The sequence below is a fragment of the Anser anser genome (assembly GCF_964211835.1).
Source record: "Anser anser genome assembly, chromosome: 15".
Lineage (NCBI taxonomy): Eukaryota > Metazoa > Chordata > Aves > Anseriformes > Anatidae > Anser > Anser anser.
The window spans coordinates 8,626,338-8,646,701 of NC_139736.1; the positions used below are offsets into that span (position 1 = coordinate 8,626,338).

At 40.4% G+C, this 20,364-nt stretch overlaps 3 protein-coding genes across 3 annotated transcripts in view; 1 reads left to right on the forward strand and 2 right to left on the reverse strand.

Moving 5' to 3' along the window:
• Positions 1-6,912, reverse strand: part of LOC310882150 (uncharacterized protein) — a 189,713-nt gene extending 182,801 nt beyond the window's left edge. The window contains exons 1-2 of the mRNA XM_083800501.1: positions 3,630-6,912; positions 1,753-1,941 (exon numbers count right to left, since the gene is read on the reverse strand). The gene's annotated coding sequence lies outside the window, so the exon portion shown is untranslated. The remainder of the gene's footprint in view (positions 1-1,752; positions 1,942-3,629) is intronic.
• GPRC5B (G protein-coupled receptor class C group 5 member B) lies at positions 35-17,521 on the forward strand. The gene is made up of 4 exons (XM_083800478.1): positions 35-1,071; positions 6,922-7,935; positions 12,452-12,564; positions 13,951-17,521. The coding sequence occupies exons 2-4, from the start codon at positions 6,930-6,932 to the stop codon at positions 13,993-13,995; spliced, it is 1,164 nt and encodes a 387-aa protein (XP_083656604.1). The 5' UTR covers positions 35-1,071; positions 6,922-6,929; the 3' UTR covers positions 13,996-17,521.
• The window catches only part of IQCK (IQ motif containing K), a 66,667-nt gene continuing 54,291 nt past the window's right edge, over positions 7,989-20,364 (reverse strand). The window contains exon 9 of the mRNA XM_083800497.1: positions 7,989-9,043. Coding sequence (XP_083656623.1) covers positions 9,018-9,043 — 26 coding nt within the window. The 3' untranslated portion in view covers positions 7,989-9,017. The remainder of the gene's footprint in view (positions 9,044-20,364) is intronic.

Sequence of the window (20,364 nt, forward strand, 5' to 3'; positions counted from 1 at the left end):
AAGGACGGGTGTCCATCGCTTCCCACTGACAACGCCGTTGCACTTGTGTCTGCCCAGTTTCCCATTAGCAGTTTGAAAGCATCAAAACACTGACGCACAACACACAGCGGCTGCCAGTCACAGGGGCGTCGCACAGATGTACTCTAAAGGCTTAAAAGGCGGACAAGTTTCTGCTGTTCAATGAACATCCCCAACTGAAGCTGTCTTTCCCTGCTACAAATAACTCCTTCTGAAGTCTGCAGGAAGCCCTGTCCTGTGAACACAGCATCTGCTTTCGGAGGGGTTGCAGCTTTCCCAGAGCTGGGCTGTGCAGAAGCTGAGAAGGGGGACGTGAGCTGCTCATTGCGAGCTGGGAGGCACCGACCGGCTCCGAGCATCGCCTTTGCGGGGCCCCATGCGCTCACAGGGCCTATTCCTGAATTGTGCTGCATAAGCAACCTGGAAAATGTCGCTTGCTCAATACAGTTTCTCTCTTCTGAATGTCTAAGGTAGCAGCAGGTTGGACACGTGCATTGGAGGCAGATGGGGTGAATATTTCCAGCCCATCGCAAACCCCCAGCTGCCACGGAACTGCAAAGCCTGCCTCCCCTGATATCCCCAAACCAGCCGGAGGTGTGCACACGCAGCCGACGTGCCGGGATGGGTTTGCAGCCCGTATTTCTCGCACCCCGTCCGCACAGCCCCGGGGCGCGGAGGACCGCACGCCTGGGTGAAACACGGTGCTTGCTCCCCGTGCCCTGCGGTCCCTGCACCTCGCAGCAGCAATCCGGCCGGGCTGGGGGCGAGCCGTGCCGTGCCGGTGCCCGTGGAGGTGGATACGTGCCGAGCCGAGCCGTGCCGTGCCGGGGCGGGGCGGTGGGAGGGGGCTGGCCGCCGGGTCGGAGCGCAGCGGGGCGGAGGGTGCAGAGCAGGGCGGGCAGCGCACCGCTCCGTGCCGTGCCGTGCCGTGCCGGGGCCAGGCGCTCCATGAGCAGCCTCGGGGGGGCTCGGTGCTCGCAGGCTCCGGGATGTGACTTGCGGCGGGCAGGCGGACACAGCTGCCCCGCCGGCCTCGGCTGCAGCAGCCAGCGGGTGAGTGGTCCCCGGTCCCGGTCCCCGTTTCCCAGCCCCCGGCCCCCATTCCCCAGTTCCCGGCCCCCGGAGGTGCCGGCCCCGAGCTGTGCCCGCGGAATTAGCCCGGTGGCCGGCAGCAGACAGCAGACTGCAGGGAGTCCGGCAGAGGGATTAGGGTGGATATAGGGCAGGAGAGGGGGGCGGAGGAGGGGGCTGCCCCCGCCGGGAAGGGCTGGCGAGGAGGGGGCTTTGAGCCAGGCTGGGGGAGGGAGAGAGAGCCTGGGAGGACAGAGGGGAGAGGAAGGAGCGGGGGGCCGAAGGGGAGCGGGCTGGAGCGGGCTCGGTGCGGGCGGGGAGGAGGAGGCGGTGCGGGAGGATTAAGGGGGAGCGGGGAAGCGGCTGCAGGCGGGGAAGCGCCCGCCGGCACCGGGCGCTGTGCTCCGGGCCGGGCAACGGGACCGGGACCGGGACCGGAGGGAGAAGCCTTTTGCTGGCCCCTGGCTGCTCCTTTCTGCCCGGTCCCGGCCTCAGCTGGAAGGTGGGAGCCCCAGGTCGGGGTGCAGCGCGACTCGGGAGGGCTGAGCACCGCCAGCGGTTTAATTTCCACTTAATAAAAAGCCCTCCCTCTGTACTGCTTCTGCCCAAAGCTAAATAGCGATAGGATTTAGCACTTATGTGAACCCTTTGTTTACGCCTGACCTGATGTTTATCCCAAGGCTAACAGGATTTCCTGCCCGCTGAACCTCGACACCTCGGTGGGTTCTCGTTGCTGGAGCACGGAGCCTGTGCGGTGCTTTACATGCTGCTTATCAGCCGGGGATGTGGGTGCTGAGGTGTTGTCTCACTGCATCAGGGCCATCAGGTGAAGGGAACCCCTCCGTCACAAGGCTGTGACATGAAAAGAAACAGTTTTGAGAATTAGCAAAGCAAAGAAAAAACATTGATTGGTGTCATTGGTCGATAGTAGCATAATAAGACCAGATTTTGTAGTCATAAGCATTTAGGCACAGAGAATATACAGGGTCTGACCAAAGGAAATGGTGAGCACCTAGAACAGCTGAAAGATCATTTCATATAACATTCAGCATCGCAAAGTATTTCTAAATGAAAACACATCTTCCTACGTCTTTTGGAGTGGGGTCATGCTTTCTGTAGCTGTGAGCATTACGTGGGTTATTCCAACGCAGGGTAAATCTGAACCAGGGTTGTGTTTTTGCATACAAAGTGCAATTGTACTATTAATTATTATTCTAGAAATACATCTCCTCAGTAGTCTGATCTTGGCTTGGCTGTTGCTGCTCTGTTACCAGTCTTGGAGCTCATTCTTCAAATCTGATCAAAAGCAGCTGGCAGAGATCCCGTGTTGTGATTAATTCCTCGCTTGCTACCATCTCTCCACAACACTTGGTGGTGGGGGTGGTTTTCTTTGGAAATGCTACAGTGAACCAGTCTTTTGCCTGTGCATGGCAGAGCAGGTTACTATTTGTGCTACTACTGCTTTTATTTACTGGGCTGTTTTCCTTTTCTGAGATTGGATGCATTCTCCTGTATCAGCTGATTAACGTTAGGACTGTAAGAAGGGGATCGGACAATGCATCTAAGCGTAAATAACATAAACCTTTGCATGGTTACAGATTTATTCTTGCTATAGATATTCTCTAACAGCATACAGCAGTATGTGTTTGATTAGGTAAGAGATTTGCAGTCTTTGGTCAGAAGGCTTCAGCTCTTGAAAGCCTCGCTGATTTTTAACCATGACAACTTTTTGATGACAACTGTGAGATTTTTCTCTTTCTGCTCAGTTGCTTGCAATTGTACTTTGTACCGCTGGGGCAGCTCCGTGTCTGCCATTTCTGTACCGGTTCTCGCACTGTCCCCTACACCCGATAGCGCAGGGGACTTCACTCTGCTGCAAACAGCAGTTTGTGCTTGGTAACTGAGTACAGATTTTGGACTGAAAATTGAGGACTGGATTTGCAAGCCATCCTACTGTTTGTTTGCTGCTTATGCCTGAAATACCTAAAGCTCCTTGATTCATTTTATGTGCTTGTGATTGCTCTCGGGTCCAGGTATGTTGGCTTAACCAGTCGTACTGCAATTTGGAGGGGGATCTGGGGACAAAAAAAATCAAGCTGATTTCCTTCTGTATTAACAGTTTCATTCAGCTCTGCCGGAGATACGTTGGTGTCGCTGACTGTGTCTGTGCTGGAATGTTTCTGTGACATTTCTGCATTACTATTGCTGTAGCTCTCCGGTGGTAGTAGGAGTGAGGTGCCAGTCAAACAGAGAGCTATTGTTACTGCCGAGAGGTTGCGTAACTTTGCTGAGAGCTAATCTAGACATAAAGAGGTAAAAATACTACTCTCCTACAGTCACTGATTTATGTAGCTACTGGGAATAATAAGCAGAGACGAGATTCCGTAGTAAAATCGAGACGCACGGGCTTCTGCCTCTCCACCCACAACACAGGCTTGAGGAAGGCACTATATTAACAAGAAACCCATACTGATATACTTTCCTTTTCCAAAACAACTTTTCTGGAAAAAAAAGGCTTTATAGTTTTCTCTTTTACTTACTCAGTTTGTGGTTTCAGCTAAAGCTAAAACTTCAGTGTTGTAATGCAGTTTTTCCTCGTCTATGTACCGGTGAGAGTTCAGTGCTGAGTAACAGTGCTAGCAAGAGGTTTTGGGCTGGTATCATAATGGGGCTTGCATATTAATGTTGCCAGTTCTTACCTAGTCAGGCAGAAGTATGTAGTAAACTGGTTGCAAATGTGGCTATATATATAGCAGTGACAAGGAGAAGCTTCCTCATTTGGAGGAAGCCCAGTTTGAAAGCTTTGATGTAGAAAGCATCTACTGTTCAGCATGACTTGCTGACATGTGATGGGAATGTGATTGCACACCAAGAATACCTGTCAGCAATCCTAGAGATTTCTTGTTTTATACTGTAACTACATTGGAGCTTTCTAAGAGAACTACTGTTTATTTCTGTCGGCTCTCCCAAAAGTAATTTCACAGAGGGAAGAAACTTGGGAAAACTCCCGAGTTGAACATCTCTGAATATCTGTGTTTCCCTCTTTCCTAAAGAGACTACTCCTTCAAGCAGGGGAAAATACTCCAAATGTATTAACCCTCCCTTCGCAAACACTTCCAAATAGGAAGAGGAAACAAATGATGGGCTGACAATATGACTGCTTACCCATGCAGCACAATCTCCATGGAAACAGACTGTCCTAGAATAGCTCAATCACATGAGGGTTACATGACATGAATAAAGTAACCAGAAAACTGGAAAATATCTTAGAACTAGAGATACTTGCACTTAATTCATTACCCCCCAGGTCTTTGGAGAGCAGTGAATAAACAAAGCTAGTATTAAAACCAATTTAGTGCATGTATATCATCATTTTTAAGTGGTAGGGTAGTGGAAAATTAACATGATCCTCATTTAAAGGGCTGTTTATTGTTTCCAATTTAGGAGACATTGTTTGAGGATGAGTTTTGAGTAACTTTCCACATGACCTCCTGCTTCTTGAAATTGGTACCCATGGTTTGCAGCATTGCCTTAGATCCTAGTGGATTTCCTCCCTTTGTACCAGCAGGTGCTGACCATTCCCCACTTTTTTTTTTGGATGTTTTGGATATCCTAAAAAGTAAATGCACTAGTTGGAGTAAGAACCGCCTATGTGTAGAAGGGATTCCGAAGTTACCTTCAGAATGTTTCCTTCTAGTTAATTCTGTACTCGTAAAGAGATTTATCGAGCATAACAATTTTCAATAGGAAAATGAATATATTTCACTGATGATTAATTTTCTTTCTGTAAAGTCAGTGTTTTTACCGTGTTATGACAGTCACTGAGAAACCTGTTATACAAATCAGGTACAAATAAGTAAATCATCTACCATTTCACCATAAAGAAAATTACAGTTAGGTAGGAAAAAATCTTTAGTCATTAGCTGCAAGTCATTGTATCGTTAGAACATTTTAGCCCTTCCAACAGTGTGAGGATACTGTAATTTCCGTGGGCAGGCACAGCTCATTCATTACTCTTCTCTTGTTTGTCCAATGCCCTGTCACCTTATTTGTCACAGCTTCTGCTTCAGAGATGAAATTTTGTAATAAGCTTTTTTGTCTGTTGCATAAATGAAGACCATAAAGTCATTACGCATTTATATTAGCACATTTGCTGTCTTGGTTCCTCTAATAGGAAAGTGTAATTTCCATCATTCGTCTCCTGGCAGTAGCCTAAAATGGGCACTGTTCATTATTCAGCGAAAGGGGATGAACATTAGCTTAAAGATTGAGATTCTCAAGATTTAACTTTGCTTGTTACAGGATTATAATGCACCGGAAGAAAACCCATAGTGCTCATCTGTAATAGACACTGCACTGTTTTGTGCAGTGTGTGTAAATAGTTTTGGCACTGGTTAGGACTGATTATGTCCAATGTAACAACATTGCACTGTTACTTTAAACTATTTTCAACTCCTTAAAATTTTTGATGTTTTCATTAAACACATTTCTGATTTATAAAACACCTTTATATGAGTAATCATTTAGGGCTTTGTGTAAGTTGTAAAAAAGCTACTGATAGTGCCTCTGTTTTTTGCTGTGTATCTTAAACATGTCATGTGAGCTACATGAGTAACATTAGTGCCTGCTTCCATGGTGCTTTTCTTCCATACGTTCTCCATACATCATATAATGAAATTCTTATTCTGAGCATTTTCACCCAGGCATGCAGTTCATATCACTGAATGTAATCCTACTGAAATCTGCAGCACTTATTATGCAAGTGAAGGTTAACAGGATGAGGTTTCATATCTGGTACACGTGGTGTTTTCTCTCTCTGGGACAGATTGTTCATTTAAACGTTACATTTTTAACAATCTCCTGCTTTTCTAAGTAAAAGCAAATGGCGTAACATATATCTTTTTAAATCACCTAATTTGTGTTCTGCTTAAAACTAGGAATTTGTCTTGACTTGCTGGAATTTGTCCAGATTTTTGGTCCTGATGATTGAGCGTGATATGTGGTGTTCCTGGGGAGTTTACAATTATTCACTCTGTAGGCTGAGGAAAGTGATGCTCTGTTTTTTGTTGTTTGTTTCACTGAATGGCTTTAGATTTGCTAAGAAGCACAAAGAGACATTCATTTTTGATGAGTTGATTGATGACACTACATGTGTGCACCATTGTTGCAGAATATGAGATTTCTCCAGCCAACCATTCCCATTCGCAAATGCAATCTAATACCTGGGCTTTGGAAGAGGATGAAAGGAATGAATATCGTAACTGCCTATTGACTGAGGATGAAAACAAGATTTTCCTTTTAAAAAAAAAAAAAAGCCCAATGTTTATTTTCCTCAGACTTCTTTCTCTCTTTTTTTTTTAAAGAGGGGTGGGGATGGGGGGAGGGAGGAGAGAGGGGGTAACTCTATCATTATTCCAGTAAAGCAGCAAGCCTCCGAAATAGTCTAATTTGGATACAACTTACGCTTGTATCATGTCCAGTGCAATTCGCACATTCTTTAAGAAGCCAAATTTGAACAGTAAAATACTGTAGATAATGTATGATTTCACAACATGATAAATTGTTTCTTCTGGTCGCGTTTTAGGATATTTGCAGGGGTGGTGATGGGAAACGTTTTCTATCTATGCAAATGCAGTTTGCAGTCAGTGTACAAGGTAAAAGTAACTTTCTGGGAGGGCAGCACAAGGGGATAGGGGTAGGCTAATTCAGCTGGAAATTCAGTGCAAAAAAAAAAATGTAAACATGAGCTACTAAAACAGGCTGTACTTCCAATTCCTGTGAAATCCTCTAAAGTGACCTGTAGCTAAACAAACAAATGTTTTATTGTCTCAGACAGAAAAATGAAAACCTACCCAGCCATTGGTTTCTTCCTCCTCTTCGTGATCAGCTATGGCTCTTCTGAAAACTCCAGCACGCCGAGAGGGTGCGGACTGGATCTCCTCCCGCAGTACGTGTACCTGTGCGACCTGGATGCCATTTGGGGAATAGTTGTGGAGGCAGTTGCGGGAGCAGGTGTGCTGACAACGTTACTGCTGATGCTGATTTTGCTGGTGAGGCTGCCCTTCATCAAGGAGAAAGAGAAGAAGAGCCCCCTGGGAATGCACTTCCTCTTTCTTTTTGGGACTCTTGGACTGTTTGGGCTGACATTTGCTTTCATCATCCAAGAAGACGAAATGGTGTGCTCTACCCGAAGGTTTCTATGGGGAGTTATCTTCGCTTTGTGCTTCTCGTGCTTGCTAGCTCAAGCCTGGAGACTTCGTAGACTAGTTCGACATGGGAAAAGTCCATCTGGCTGGCATCTAGCTGGTGTGGCAATATGCCTGATGCTCGTTCAGGTCATTATTGCAACCGAGTGGTTAATACTAACAGTTGTCAGAGATAACAAGTTGGCCTGCAGCTACGAACCAATGGATTTTGCTATGGCTTTGATTTACGTTATGTTCCTGATGGTATTTACCATGGGGTTTTCTCTTTTCACTCTCTGTGGAAAGTTTAAGAAATGGAAGAAAAATGGAGTATGTCTCATTATAACACTTTTTTTTTCCATTCTGATTTGGGTAGCCTGGATGACTATGTACCTCTTTGGTAATGCTGAACTAAAGAGAAGAGACAAATGGAGTGATCCCACTCTTGCTATTGCACTGGTGTCCAGTGGTTGGGTGTTTGTTATTTTTCATGCTATCCCTGAGGTCCACTGTACCATCCTTCCATCACAGCAGGAAAACACTCCCAATTATTTTGATACTTCACAGCCAAGGATGCGTGAAACTGCTTTTGAGGAAGATATACAGCTTCCTCGAAGCTACATGGAAAATAAAGCCTTTTCAATGGATGAACATAATGCAGGTAAGAATTTACAATTTTTCTGTAGTAACAAAGAAAATAATCTGTATGAGATGTTTTTCAGGTATTCAGAACAAGGCTCATTACATTTATTTATTTTTACATTGCATATAGCTCACTTTTAAAATGTTTGTTAAGAAATCAATTAAGAAAATAGTAAAGGAAAAACAATACAGAAAATGTGTTTGGTTAGAATGAGTCTTGTTTTTTTTCATTGAAAAAATGAACAACACCAAAAGCAGAAGGAAAACACTGGAAATATAACTTCTGTTTTCAAATAACGTACATAACATTTTTGTCATTACTAACAACACTTTATATGAAGTATTTTTTTTAAAACCCAAGAAAAAAAATCAAGTAAGTTCTCCATGTTACAAAGTGTTCAGTCTCTTCAGCAACAAAATAATTATTACTAATCATACTACCATTAGCATAGTAATCATGCTACCAGTAATAGCATAGGACTTTGCTACTTTGTGACACTGGAGAAAAAAATGCAAGGTGGCATACAGGCAAGTTCAAAGACAGTTTTTGTCCTGAAGACTTTAACATGTGAACAGAATATGCAGAGACAGGTTTCAAGGTAATGGTTGCTTTCCTTGTCATAGCTGTTTGGTGACACAGAACAATGTGTGATGACACATAATGAAAATTTGCAATGAAAATGTTTGAGTGATTACCAAAAGGGCCAGAGCCAAACTGTTTGTTTAAGAGATCCAAACCATTGCTGAAAGTTTAACACATATCAGAAAATATACAGGGATGCTTATGTGACCGGTGATGTGACTAGCCTGATGGTGTTGTGTAGGGTAGGTTGTGTTCTGGTGAAGTCCCACAATTGGACAAAGGATTTTGGTACTACACAAACTGCTTTTTATTCACTGTAATTGAGACGAGAACTTTGGCATCCCAGCCAATGGCTATCCAGGCACTTTACCTTTGTTTTCATCTTTACGTATCATTGTTTTCCTCTGGTTTTGATATTTCCTCTGGATGTAGACCAGACACGTAGGAAAAGAGCACTCTTGTTTGTGACAGTGTCGGGTCAGAAAAGTATTTTCCCTCCATGTGCTTTAGCAGGAACTTTAAAGGTCTCCTCCTTGCATGGAAGCTTTGAACAGAAAGGAGTTAAGATCCTGTGAGTATGTAACGCAGGTAGTGATAAACAAAAGTCACGAGGATGAAAGAATGGTTATTTATTACTACTGTTCCAAAGAAGCAGAGGCAGCTTCACCGTAGACTGTTAGTGCACTCATCTTTCTTTCTTTTTTTTTTTTTTTTTTACTGCCCTCCAACTCCCATTAAATTAATCTCATAGTAAGGTAACTGCAGCGACTTCAGTGGAGTTACTTCTGACTAAGGCAGATATAAGAAGAAAATTGGATCTTTCACCCTGTACTATTCTCATTCATGCATACATAAAAAAAAAAAAAAAACTAGATCCTGTTTTATCTAGTCATTCAGTGATCAAGTTTTTTAGTGAAATGGATTAATGTATGATAGCTATAAAATAATTATAGTATGTATTATAGTGTAATTTATGATATGTTTTAATCTATCTGAATACAAAATAGATTTCCTTATCTGATACCCTTATTAATATTTATCATAATAAATGCACGTCTTTCCTATTCCCATGGCATGTGGAAGACGGATATGTTTTTAATAAACCAAAACAGATTCATTATTCTTTTTTACTGGTTCTCTAACTTATGTACAGAATTACAATGACAGGGTTTGGAGACAAAACCTACTCACATGGTAGAGAGTAGAAGTAACTTACTCACATGGTAGAGAGTAAAAGTAAATACAAGTAAAAGTATTCAAGTCACATATTATGGCTCCAAGTATTAATTTAAGTCACATCACTGCACTGATGGCTGTCAGTGGCTAAGCACCCAGAATCCATTAGCAATTGACTCTTTGCAGGTATATAGAGAATAATCTTTTCTGCTATTCGTTTAATTAATCTCAATTCAAGAATTTGTCTTTAAGAGTTTAGGAATTAAAGGAGGGATACTTTCTTCAATAATAATAATGACGTTTAAGAATAACAAAGATACGTAAATTTTGGAAGACATGATTTATGGTTGGACTTGGTGATGCTGAAGCTCTTTTCCAACCTAGGTGATTCTGTGATTCTCTGACTAGAAAACATCTTTTGGTTCCCTGACTGTAAAATTTGTTTAAATAAGTGGTTAGCTTTAAATGGAAAACATGTTTGGTTAAATGTATTTTCCATTAATTCATTCTGTATAAAGCAAATTTGCTTTCCTTTTTTTCTTTTAAGACTTTAATAAGCATTCTAAGAATCTGAATAATCTTTAAACTATAGGTTCAAATAAGCATATGGTCTCATAGTTTTTCCTTTTTCTCATTAAAAAACAGCTCCAAGTTATACATACCTACAAGAGCTGTTCTATTCCAGGAATACCATGAAGCATTAATAAAGCAAAACAGTTTTAAATTCAGTTATTTAAACAACATAGTAATCTGGGCTTTTAATATTCATGTGATAGATATGTTGAAATATCTACTTAGAAGAATTATTTTCATTCCCATGTCTTCTAGAAAATATTAGTAAAGTATTTAGAATCCCTGGAAACTGGCAACTTAAATGAATTCTCAGTGCTCTCTCAAAGTGCAATGCTCAATAACAGGGCAACTTCTGCAAGGCAAATAGGATTTGTCTTATACATGAAAAACCTGGATAAGAAATGTGGAGTGCTACAACTGTAAAGAAACCCAAGCCCAATAAGCTCTGTTACTGAATTTCATTTAATAACTTTTAGTACTAAAAGTCATCCTCTGAGCCAGTGCCTAAAAACAAAGCTAACTAAATTTAAAATGTGTGTTAAAAGGAGACTATGACATGACATTTACTCAAACCTTCTTGGCAACTTTCTCTCTGATTCTCATGTTGAAAATATTTTAGACTAACAGCAGTAATAGGGAAGGAAAACTTAGCAATCTGAAATTAAATTTACTGTCATTTAAAAATAGTTTTGAAATGAACATGTAAATTATATACTGAAACGTGTAAATGTTTTAATGGTCATATGCATTACAGAGAGATCTTTTTTCTTTGTGCGTACTATCAAATATCAGAGCAATCAGTTGTCTAACACACAATAAGAAGCAAAACTACAAAGAAGGAATACTACTGACCCTGAGGTAGTTAAATATAAAATAAAAGATATATAATTCTAGTGTAGAGGGTTTCATCTTTTGTCCTCTCAGTGTTCTGCAAAATGTATCTATATAGTGTGTGTATATATATAATCTTAAAATATAGAGCAGTTAAGGTTCTGTATATAATTAAAGAAAACAGCTGAGCAGTTGCAGAGCTGGATTTCTAAATATCTGTGCTAAATGAATACTATTCTTCAGCTCTGTGCACAACACCCAAAGAGAAGGGCAGCAGTGGACAGAGGAATGTGTATGGCAGTAGGATCTATTTAAATCTTGTTGCACACAGTGCAATGATATTAAATCCTGACTTCATTGAAGTTTATGCTGAAATTCCTCTAAACTTCAGTTCATCCTCAACTTCAGCTAGAGAGCTGAGTATTGTAATTTCAATTAAATCTCAGAGAAATTCTTGCCCCAGGTGCCAGATCCAGGCATGTTTCTATTTACCAGCTGACAGATGAGTATTGCCCGCTGTAACCGCTCAAGCAGCGTGTACAAATGAGCTCTGTTCCCTGGCCACATCTGAATTCAGTGAAGCCATTATTTACCCCTGTAGTAAAATAGAGTATGTGTGTGCCAGTCCCCGGACTGGTTTAGAGGGAAAGAAGCACATCCCTAACTACGCATCACTCATTCAGAATATACATCTTGAATCCAAACTTGTGCTGCAATTAATGGAGACACTAATGTAGTTCTGCTATAAACATTCAGAAGGACAGTCAGCATCTCTCTTGCCTCAGTTAATTGCCATGTTTAAGCTATTCGAAAGCAATATTTACTTCATATTTCTAGTTTCACAGAGTAAATATAATCTGAAACATCTGGAAAATCCTTATGTGCTCGTCATGCTGAAGTAATGCTCATGGGGACTGTGAGCATGCTTGCTGGCTCAAGCAATGTTTTGGATCTCTGTCCTCTGAGTTTGATAGAAAGCAAAGGGTAATATCATTTTACTTAACCCCACAGTATCCAGACTGATAGAGGAAGTATTTTGCAGAAAGCATTGTGCAAGATGCATCACAGGTTCACCGACTGAAGACATTAAACACCTGGTGAAATGAGACTAAGCAAAGTTTGAGAAACTTTTCCTGTTCCACAGCAAACAGTTAATTTTATGTAAAACTGATTTCTTTTCTGCAATCCATCCCCAATTCTGTACAAAAACCTGCTGTTCAAAAGCAATGTGAAAACTGGTATGGCAGCATAAAAGTTAAAATCAATGGCACAGTTCCCAGTAACTAAACTGGAAGATTAAACTTTTATGATTTCAAAGGAGATGCGCAGCTCTGACCGGGTTCTAAGAACAATCTCTCTTTTCTAAACACAGCGCTAAGGACGGCAGGATTTCGAAACGGCAGTTTGGGAAGCCGACCTAGTGCTCCCTTTAGAAGCAATGTTTATCAGCCAACTGAGATGGCAGTTGTACTAAATGGTGGGACTGTAAGTATCAAAACGTGATGATTTAAGAAATCTTTGCTTTGTACTGATACATATGCAACTGCTACTAATTGAAAAGCCTTCTGCATTTAGCTTATTCATAACAGGGTGAAAGCTGTAAATGAAAATTCAGGGAGCAAGTATGCATGTAATGCTCCTCTTCCCCTCTAGACAAGATGTAATTACAAAGTATTTCGTATTTCCTTCCTTAGCCATTCACATTTTGCATCGTAGCTTGGGTGAACCAAGTTCTTTGGTGACTCTACATGACCCCTTTGAACTACGCTTGTGTTAAGTTTGTTAACTAGTAAGTGACACAGTTTCCCACCTGATTTTTTTTCAACATTTTGTGAGTCACACAAGTGTTTCAAGCCAGTACTTTACTTTAAATAATAATCATTGTTGCAGATAACGGTGGTCTCTCACCTATCTTCCATTTTCTTGTAAAATGTCCATAATTCTTTGTAAGTTACATATGTGTGGATCTCTGTGAAAGAGATTCATAAAAAAAGGAGTATAGAATATTTTAATGATAACAACATAGATTTTTCTCTCTCAGGCAATAGTTTGGCATGCTGTTATTTGATAGACCTGTTTTTTGCAGCCTTGCAGTTGTAAGAATGGCTTAGTGATCTGATGCCAAACAGGCTTTCTAAATGTTTTTCGCATGATGTTTAATTTGCAGTTAAGAAATCACATATAGTAGGCATAATGTTGAAAAATAATTTTCATCCCCATGTTTTTTCATGCATACCAACATGCTTGTTAAAAATTTACCCATGAGCCAGTTTATACTCATGTGAGTTGGGCTTTTTTATTTTGAATCATGAGCTGATTCCATAACTCAGCCTCTACATTTAAAGCCAAAGAATGCTATCTGATTGCAGGTCTCTTCTTTTGTTTTTAATTAAGTACAGTTTTGTTTGGGTTTAGTAAGCAAGAGAGATTAGGTATGAGGATTCTGCAGTGTGGGTAATACAATGGGAAACATACTGACTTTAATAAAATGAGGCTTGTGCTTTGCTGTCAGTAATGAATAGCTTCCTTTTGATACTTGGATTCATCTGTTCCAGTGTTTTCTGATACCAGAATATGCAGCTCAGGAAAAAGGCAGTTTAAGGATGATAAGATGCTAGAGAATTTGTTTTGTTCTGAGGTGGATACAGAGCTTACTAGAGAGCATTAGATAGTAAAATGAGAGAGAAATGCATTTATAGTCATGGCTTTTACAGAGAGGTAAATGCACTGTATGGGTTGAACATGAGTTTCATTGCATCATTTTGCTCTGGAAATACGGGCTCTAAAGCTGACATGTACATGTAGCATGGTAACACTGATGTCTGAACACACTAGATCTCTCAGTTATGGGTTTATTATCCTTATTTGCAGATACCAACTGCTCCGCCAAGTTACACTGGACGACACCTCTGGTGAAAGGCTGTAGGCTGTAGAGAATAAGAATCCTTGTTGCAGATTTTGTTCCCTGGCAGTGTGTCTTTGAGGGAGGAATCCATAGCAGTACCAGAACAAAGCAACAGAACATCCAGGAGCTTGTGAAATCCTACAGAGGATTTTGTGTAAACGTGAACACCACTGAACTGATAAACTAATTGCAAAAACAAAATTGTAAGCCTGAAGCTGAATCTGATTTAAAATAGAAGTAGGCACACTTCAAAATGGAAGAGAGGGATATTGTATTCTGAAATGTAAGATATTCTCTTGTCTGTAACTAGTGTGCGAGGCAAGCCTGACTTTGGTTGCCAGCTGCTTGCAAAATACCCTCCTTTCACCTAAACTTAATTCACGTTGCCACAAAAGATTGCCACTACAGTGTGAAAACATACAGGATTTCTTTCCATTTTGCTCCTTTTACCTTCACTTCCAATGTCATGAAAAGTACCTTGTTTGCTTCATTATCTAGCTGTACTGTAACATCATGTAGCATCATGTGCAGTCAAGCATTGTCATTCTGTGGCAACTCAATTACCATTACACTGTAGGTTGATATTCTTCTCTTTAAAAAGCCTGTGTATGAAAGCAATTCTGGAGAGACAAAAGGTCTGTGCATGGTTTATGGGAGTTATGGAGCTTCTTGAGGCAGAGAAGAAGTGTAGGTCCAGCATAGTCAGCTCTCTCCAGAAGCCTGGAATCGGATTCCCTCTTATTCCTCAACCCCAGGTGCGAGCAGAGCCGCGCGCATTGTCACTTCTCCTACAGAAGAAGCCATGAAAAGAAACTTTGGAGGGATACGCTTTGCAAAGACTTAGCTGGGGAGAGAACGTGACTCGCGTTTGCCAGAAGTATGTTCGTTGTGATGGTGGATGATGGGCGACCCACCGCACGACACAAGCCGGTCTGGGCTGGTAGGCTGATACTGTCGAGCAGGAATTTGGTGGCAGCTGAAAAGTACTGATCACCTGTCAGGAGAAACTCAGCAGCATATAGGGTCAAGGCCTCTGTTTCTAATCCTTATTCATATGAGTAGTCCCATTGACTGCAGTTGTTTGTGCATTTAAATGTGGTTGTGCGTTTTAGTGCCTAGTGGGTAGAATCTCCTTTCTGGAGGTGGTTTGTCGTTGTTTTTGTTTCTTAAGGTGTTTTCTTCCTTTGTCCTCCCCCCCACCTCCACTTTTTTGAGTTGATATAAGGCAGAATTTCTCAAAGCTTTTTATCTTTGTTTTCTCCAGGTTATTTGAAAGGTTCCCATTGCCCATTGTTTGTGCCATGGTTTTCATTACGTTTAAGCAATCATTCCTTTATTTAACATTTAATACATATCAGACATTGAAAACATCATTGTATCTTCACTGTTTGGCCAATGTTAATCTTAGCTTTCCTCAATACTAAAAGCAAATTGTTTTTACTTGAGGGCATAGGAAACATATAACAAATAAACTTTGCATATGCTATAATAAAAATATATATTTTCAAACTAAAAAATATAATGTACAAATAACCGAATAGCTTAGTAGCTTCACAGAAAGAAGTTACTTGCTGTATACTGCAAAAGAAATAAGCATTTTATTTTTCAAGAGTCTTCCTGATTCTCCATGTACCTCCATTTCTACTGTATTAGGAACCTAGTCTTGCAGACTTGTACTCCCACGAGCAGTCTGGGTCTACATACAGGTACAGTGGCTGCAAGACCAGTCCCTACGTGTTGCACACAGATATATATGTGTATATATATATATATGAAAAAATATATATTGCCATTCTTGCCATGATCATCTTATAGGATTTTATTTCACAGCCCTTCTCCTCCAGAAGCAACAGTTTTCTGTCATGCATGAATAAAGGAGCACGTTAGCTCCATGTCAGATATTCCCCCCTGCCCTTCCCTCCTCAAGGCAAAGGAAGCATGTGCTTGTTGTAGGGATTGCTTATTTTATTTTGTGAGTAACTAGATGGCCTAGGTAACCAAGTAGGGTAGGGGTGGATATTGCATGCTATCCAGTGACTTAGAAATGCATTTTGCTTGTTAAAAGCAAAGCTTTGATCAAATAAGGTAACATTTATGATAGCAATAGTTACCCAGAAGTTGCATCATTTGGAATAATATAAAACCCCTTATCATCACTTGCCTGCAGGGTTTTGTTTTAAAAAAACATCAGAAAACTACTGTAAAAACATATAAGATGACCATGGCATAAATGGTAGTCCAGCTTTCTTTTAAAAGGTTTATCATGCTACAGCCGAGATTTATGAACTATGATACACATTTTACAGACCTTGGACAAAAACTGTATGAGATATAGTTCTCTTAAGAAGTAGTGTTTTTTTCTTTTTCTAGATGTGACTGAATTGATAAATAGAGTTCCCAATCCTGCTCATAATGAAGCTGACTGGAATTTAAGGCCTTATACAAAAATATGGCCAGATCCTACAATCTGCTATTCACATGACTACTGTCCTTAGTTGGTCACATGAACTATTCACACCATTGCAAAGTAGCAGGATTGGGCTTAATTTGTGGTGAAGGTGTGGCAATAGATTAGGAGGGTCTTTACTTTCCAACTTCATACAATTAGTAATAAGCAATTTTTTTGTAAGTCACTAGTTTGTTATGTAAAATGCCCCAAATAAAAATGTAATTGAAGAAAGGCACTTTTATGTTAACTTATATTTCTGTTACAGTAAACACATTGTTTACTTTTGCCTTTTATGAGTTATCTAGAATGTAGAGCATCTGTGAACAACATAAGTAAGTGTAAGCACAAGCCTTTCACTGTTCAGTTAATTTTACATAGCTTTTACACTATAAAAGCTACTATGTTGTCCCTTGATGGTATGTGCTTGTGGTGTTTCCATACAGAAATTGTAAAGCATCTGAAAAACAAGATTTATAATAACTGGCTTCTGATCAATGGCTAGAAGAGTCCAAAGCCATACTTCACAGGTCCTGTCCTGCTTTCAGAGGAGCTGAGGGTGTTTGACACTTGCCAGAAAATATGTAGCATCTTCAGAATAGCACTCTCAGTACATGCACTTGTTTCTACAAACAAGGTACATGAAATGTAGAGCTAGATGTTTCTGTTTTTAGTGTAAACACAGGCATCTTGGTTGGCTTTGGAGCTTGATGCCTTGGGCTTAACCAAAGGCAATGCAAAAGGGAGCACTGTAGCTTTTATAATAAAACAATTGGACTATTCTACCAACTTACATGATTACAAAGCAGGTGCTTTTTATTAATTGATGAGAGCTAAAGCTCATTTTTGATAGATAATATATTTATTAAATGTATTAATGTGTGTTTTATAACGTACCTTTTTTTCCCGCTGATTGTTGCATACTGGTATCTTATTAAGTACATCTTTAAAGGATTTTCAAGACAATCAATGTGTACCATGATGACTGTACATAAGTATACAAAACTACAAAGGTTGTAAAGCATGGGCAAATGTTTTATTTTCAAAATGCTGTTCTTAACGAGAATAAAGGCTTTACTATTTACTTACAATATTTGTGTTAACTTGGTGTTAAAATCCACCTTTTTTATTTCTGCAATATGAGCAAAGTTGAAATGAAGGAAACTCTCTCCTAAAGGTTAGGGCAAGATTCCTCTACCTTTGGTCACATTCCTATGCTTGCCCCTAGCTCTGGCACCTCTCAAACCCTCTGTGAGCCAGGCAAGCAGCTGAGCAGACAAGCTCCTAAAACTACAGCTAATTTTGATTCTTCCAGTTGGCTCAGCAGTTTCCTGAACCGGCTCAAGTGCTTGTAAAAAGGGAGGGGACAGGACCACAAAGCTGTGGTTGAAGAACACAGAACTGTGGCAACCCTGATGTTTTATCAGAGTTCTTCCTCAAAAAACATTTTGTTTTCCTGATCTGGTAAAACACCAGCATTGTGAAGCAGGAAAAAAAAAAGGGGGGGGTGGGTCCTGGTATAACAGTGCAGATGAAGTCTGCCTAAGTGACGGAATAAATTCATGTTGAACCACAGCAGCACTACCTGGTATCTGCATTTTATTATGCTTTTCTTGAAATTGACTGGGCCATTGTTGGACTTGTATGGAATTAGTCGGAGAACTGCAACTATCTTCTCTAACTGTGAAATTTTAAAGGTCTAAATAGGGCTAAGCTTGACAAGACCGAATTAAAAAATAATGAGGGGACTTTAGCAGGGGGCCCAATCCACTTTTTATTCTGCTTGCGCCTTATGTAAGTAAGTAAGTACACATAGGCGAGATCATTGAAAACACTGTCCCTGTGATCTTCGTTTTACACTTTCTCAGCACATGTGCTAAGCGATAACAAAAGGCCCTTCGAGTTTTCCTCTGAGAAATGCAGAGCAACCCTAGCTTTCCTTGCCTTCAGTTGGAATTGCAGAAACAGTGTTTCTGAAAATGTGACTGTTATGAGCAGAGCCTGAATTTGCACAAATTGCTGCAGCTCTGCAGAAGTCAGTAAAACAGCTCCAGTTTATGCTAACTAGAGAGCCCATTTATTTCATCCAGAGTTTTATGTCTATCAGAAAAGATTTTATGTGAGCATTCAGAAACACAAATAAATATGGACACAAAATTTGGCTAAATGTGCACAATTCCATCTGTTTCAACAAAATTTTGCTCATATTAAGACAGAATTTCATCTTGGCATGCTGGGCCCTTATGTAATCTCCTTTTGATTTACAACAATTCACATGTCAAAGTAAAACTGTAATGCTAATGTGTTTCTAAATCAGTACCACACAATTTAATCCATGTTTTGTGATACTGGTGCAACAACTAAAATTGAAATGGTGAATGCTTTTGTGTACGTTTTAAGTCTTGCAATTTGCTTCCCACTGCAACCATACAAAATAAAACATTCAATACTTAGCTTTCTAAAACATCCACAGAAATGAAAAAGTACACATCCATACTTCCCCAGCAAATACTCTGCTGTTCAATACAAGGGAGAAAAATCTCCCCACCCAACCCAGAAGACATTATTTCTATGCATGGCATTTTTTCTTTTAAGACAACTTCAGCCCTCAGATACTGGTACATAGTTCTCAGTGCCAGCTGTGGGAGTTGGGCATGTGTAGCTGAGGGCAGAGTTGTTTGCTAGGAAGAAATCACTGGATTGTTAAAAAATAAATAAATAAAAATGAAAGCAACTCTGAGTTTCTTGCTTTGAAGAATTTTCACTGAAAGTCAGCGATTAGTCATACGGTTCACCTAGTATGTAAATATATTTTTGCCATTAAGGACAACAAGCAAGGTCAATAAAGAATAGTTTTTCTATGTCTCAGTGGAAAGAAGAATGTTATCCATGTGATTGCAAAGGGTCTGCCAAATGGGAAAAATCAGTCAAACAAAGAGCACAGGGTTGCTTGCTGGAGTAAACAATTCTAAATGAACAAAAGCTCTACATAAAAGTAAAATGTCCCACCCCCCTAGTGAAAGCTGTTTTCAAAGCTCTGTATTCTTTCAGAGTGCTGTAATACAGATTAACCTAATGTTTTTCTTCTGCTGATACAACAGTCTGGTTCCTCAGTCTACTTCTGTGATAGAGCCTTCAGCTGTCATATTCTGTTCTTAATAGTTTAATATTTTACAAACCACTTTTTAACTTTTAAATATAAAAAGATGTTTATTCAGAAGATAGGTCTGTACTGTACACCTTTCACATCAAGCACATTTTTGGGGAATATTTATAAACATTACGTTAAAGGGAAAGAAGGCCAAACAAGCCCAAAAGTCACCTTTTTTACATACAGTTTCAGGAGAGTTTAGTTATTCTTCTGAGCTATGCAACTGTAAACAGCAAACAAAGAATTCTTGGTACATACCCAGAATATTGGGCTGCAACAGGCAAATGTGCTAATTTGTGGTGCTCAGAGTGCTACCGACCTGGAAGATCTCTGCTAGTAGAAAACATACTGGAAAGGGGATCTTTGATGAGGAGGAAGCACAGACGACGCCTTAGAAACCCCAGATATGACCATGGTGGCAAGATATCTAATTACCTAACCTTCCTTGGTGGTGAGGAGGCCTTTGCAAGTATTTCATAAAAATGCAACAAGTTCAGACACCCCCAGGCTCACACATGCTGTTCCATATTAGAATGAGCAGGTGTTTTAGGGAGCTTCTAGCTTTAGTCAGGGGCATCCACGTCTTATCATAACCTGTGTTACTTAAGCATAACAATTCTGAATCACATCACACTAAACAGGAAGCACAGGTTGTCAGCATGAATCTGGATTGCAGACAGTTATTTAAATAGCTTTCGACATACACTTGCTTCCTATGCAGACAGAAAAGATGTCCTCAGGATTCAGATAGGCTGGAAAGACAGGGAAAAAGGCTGCCTGGCT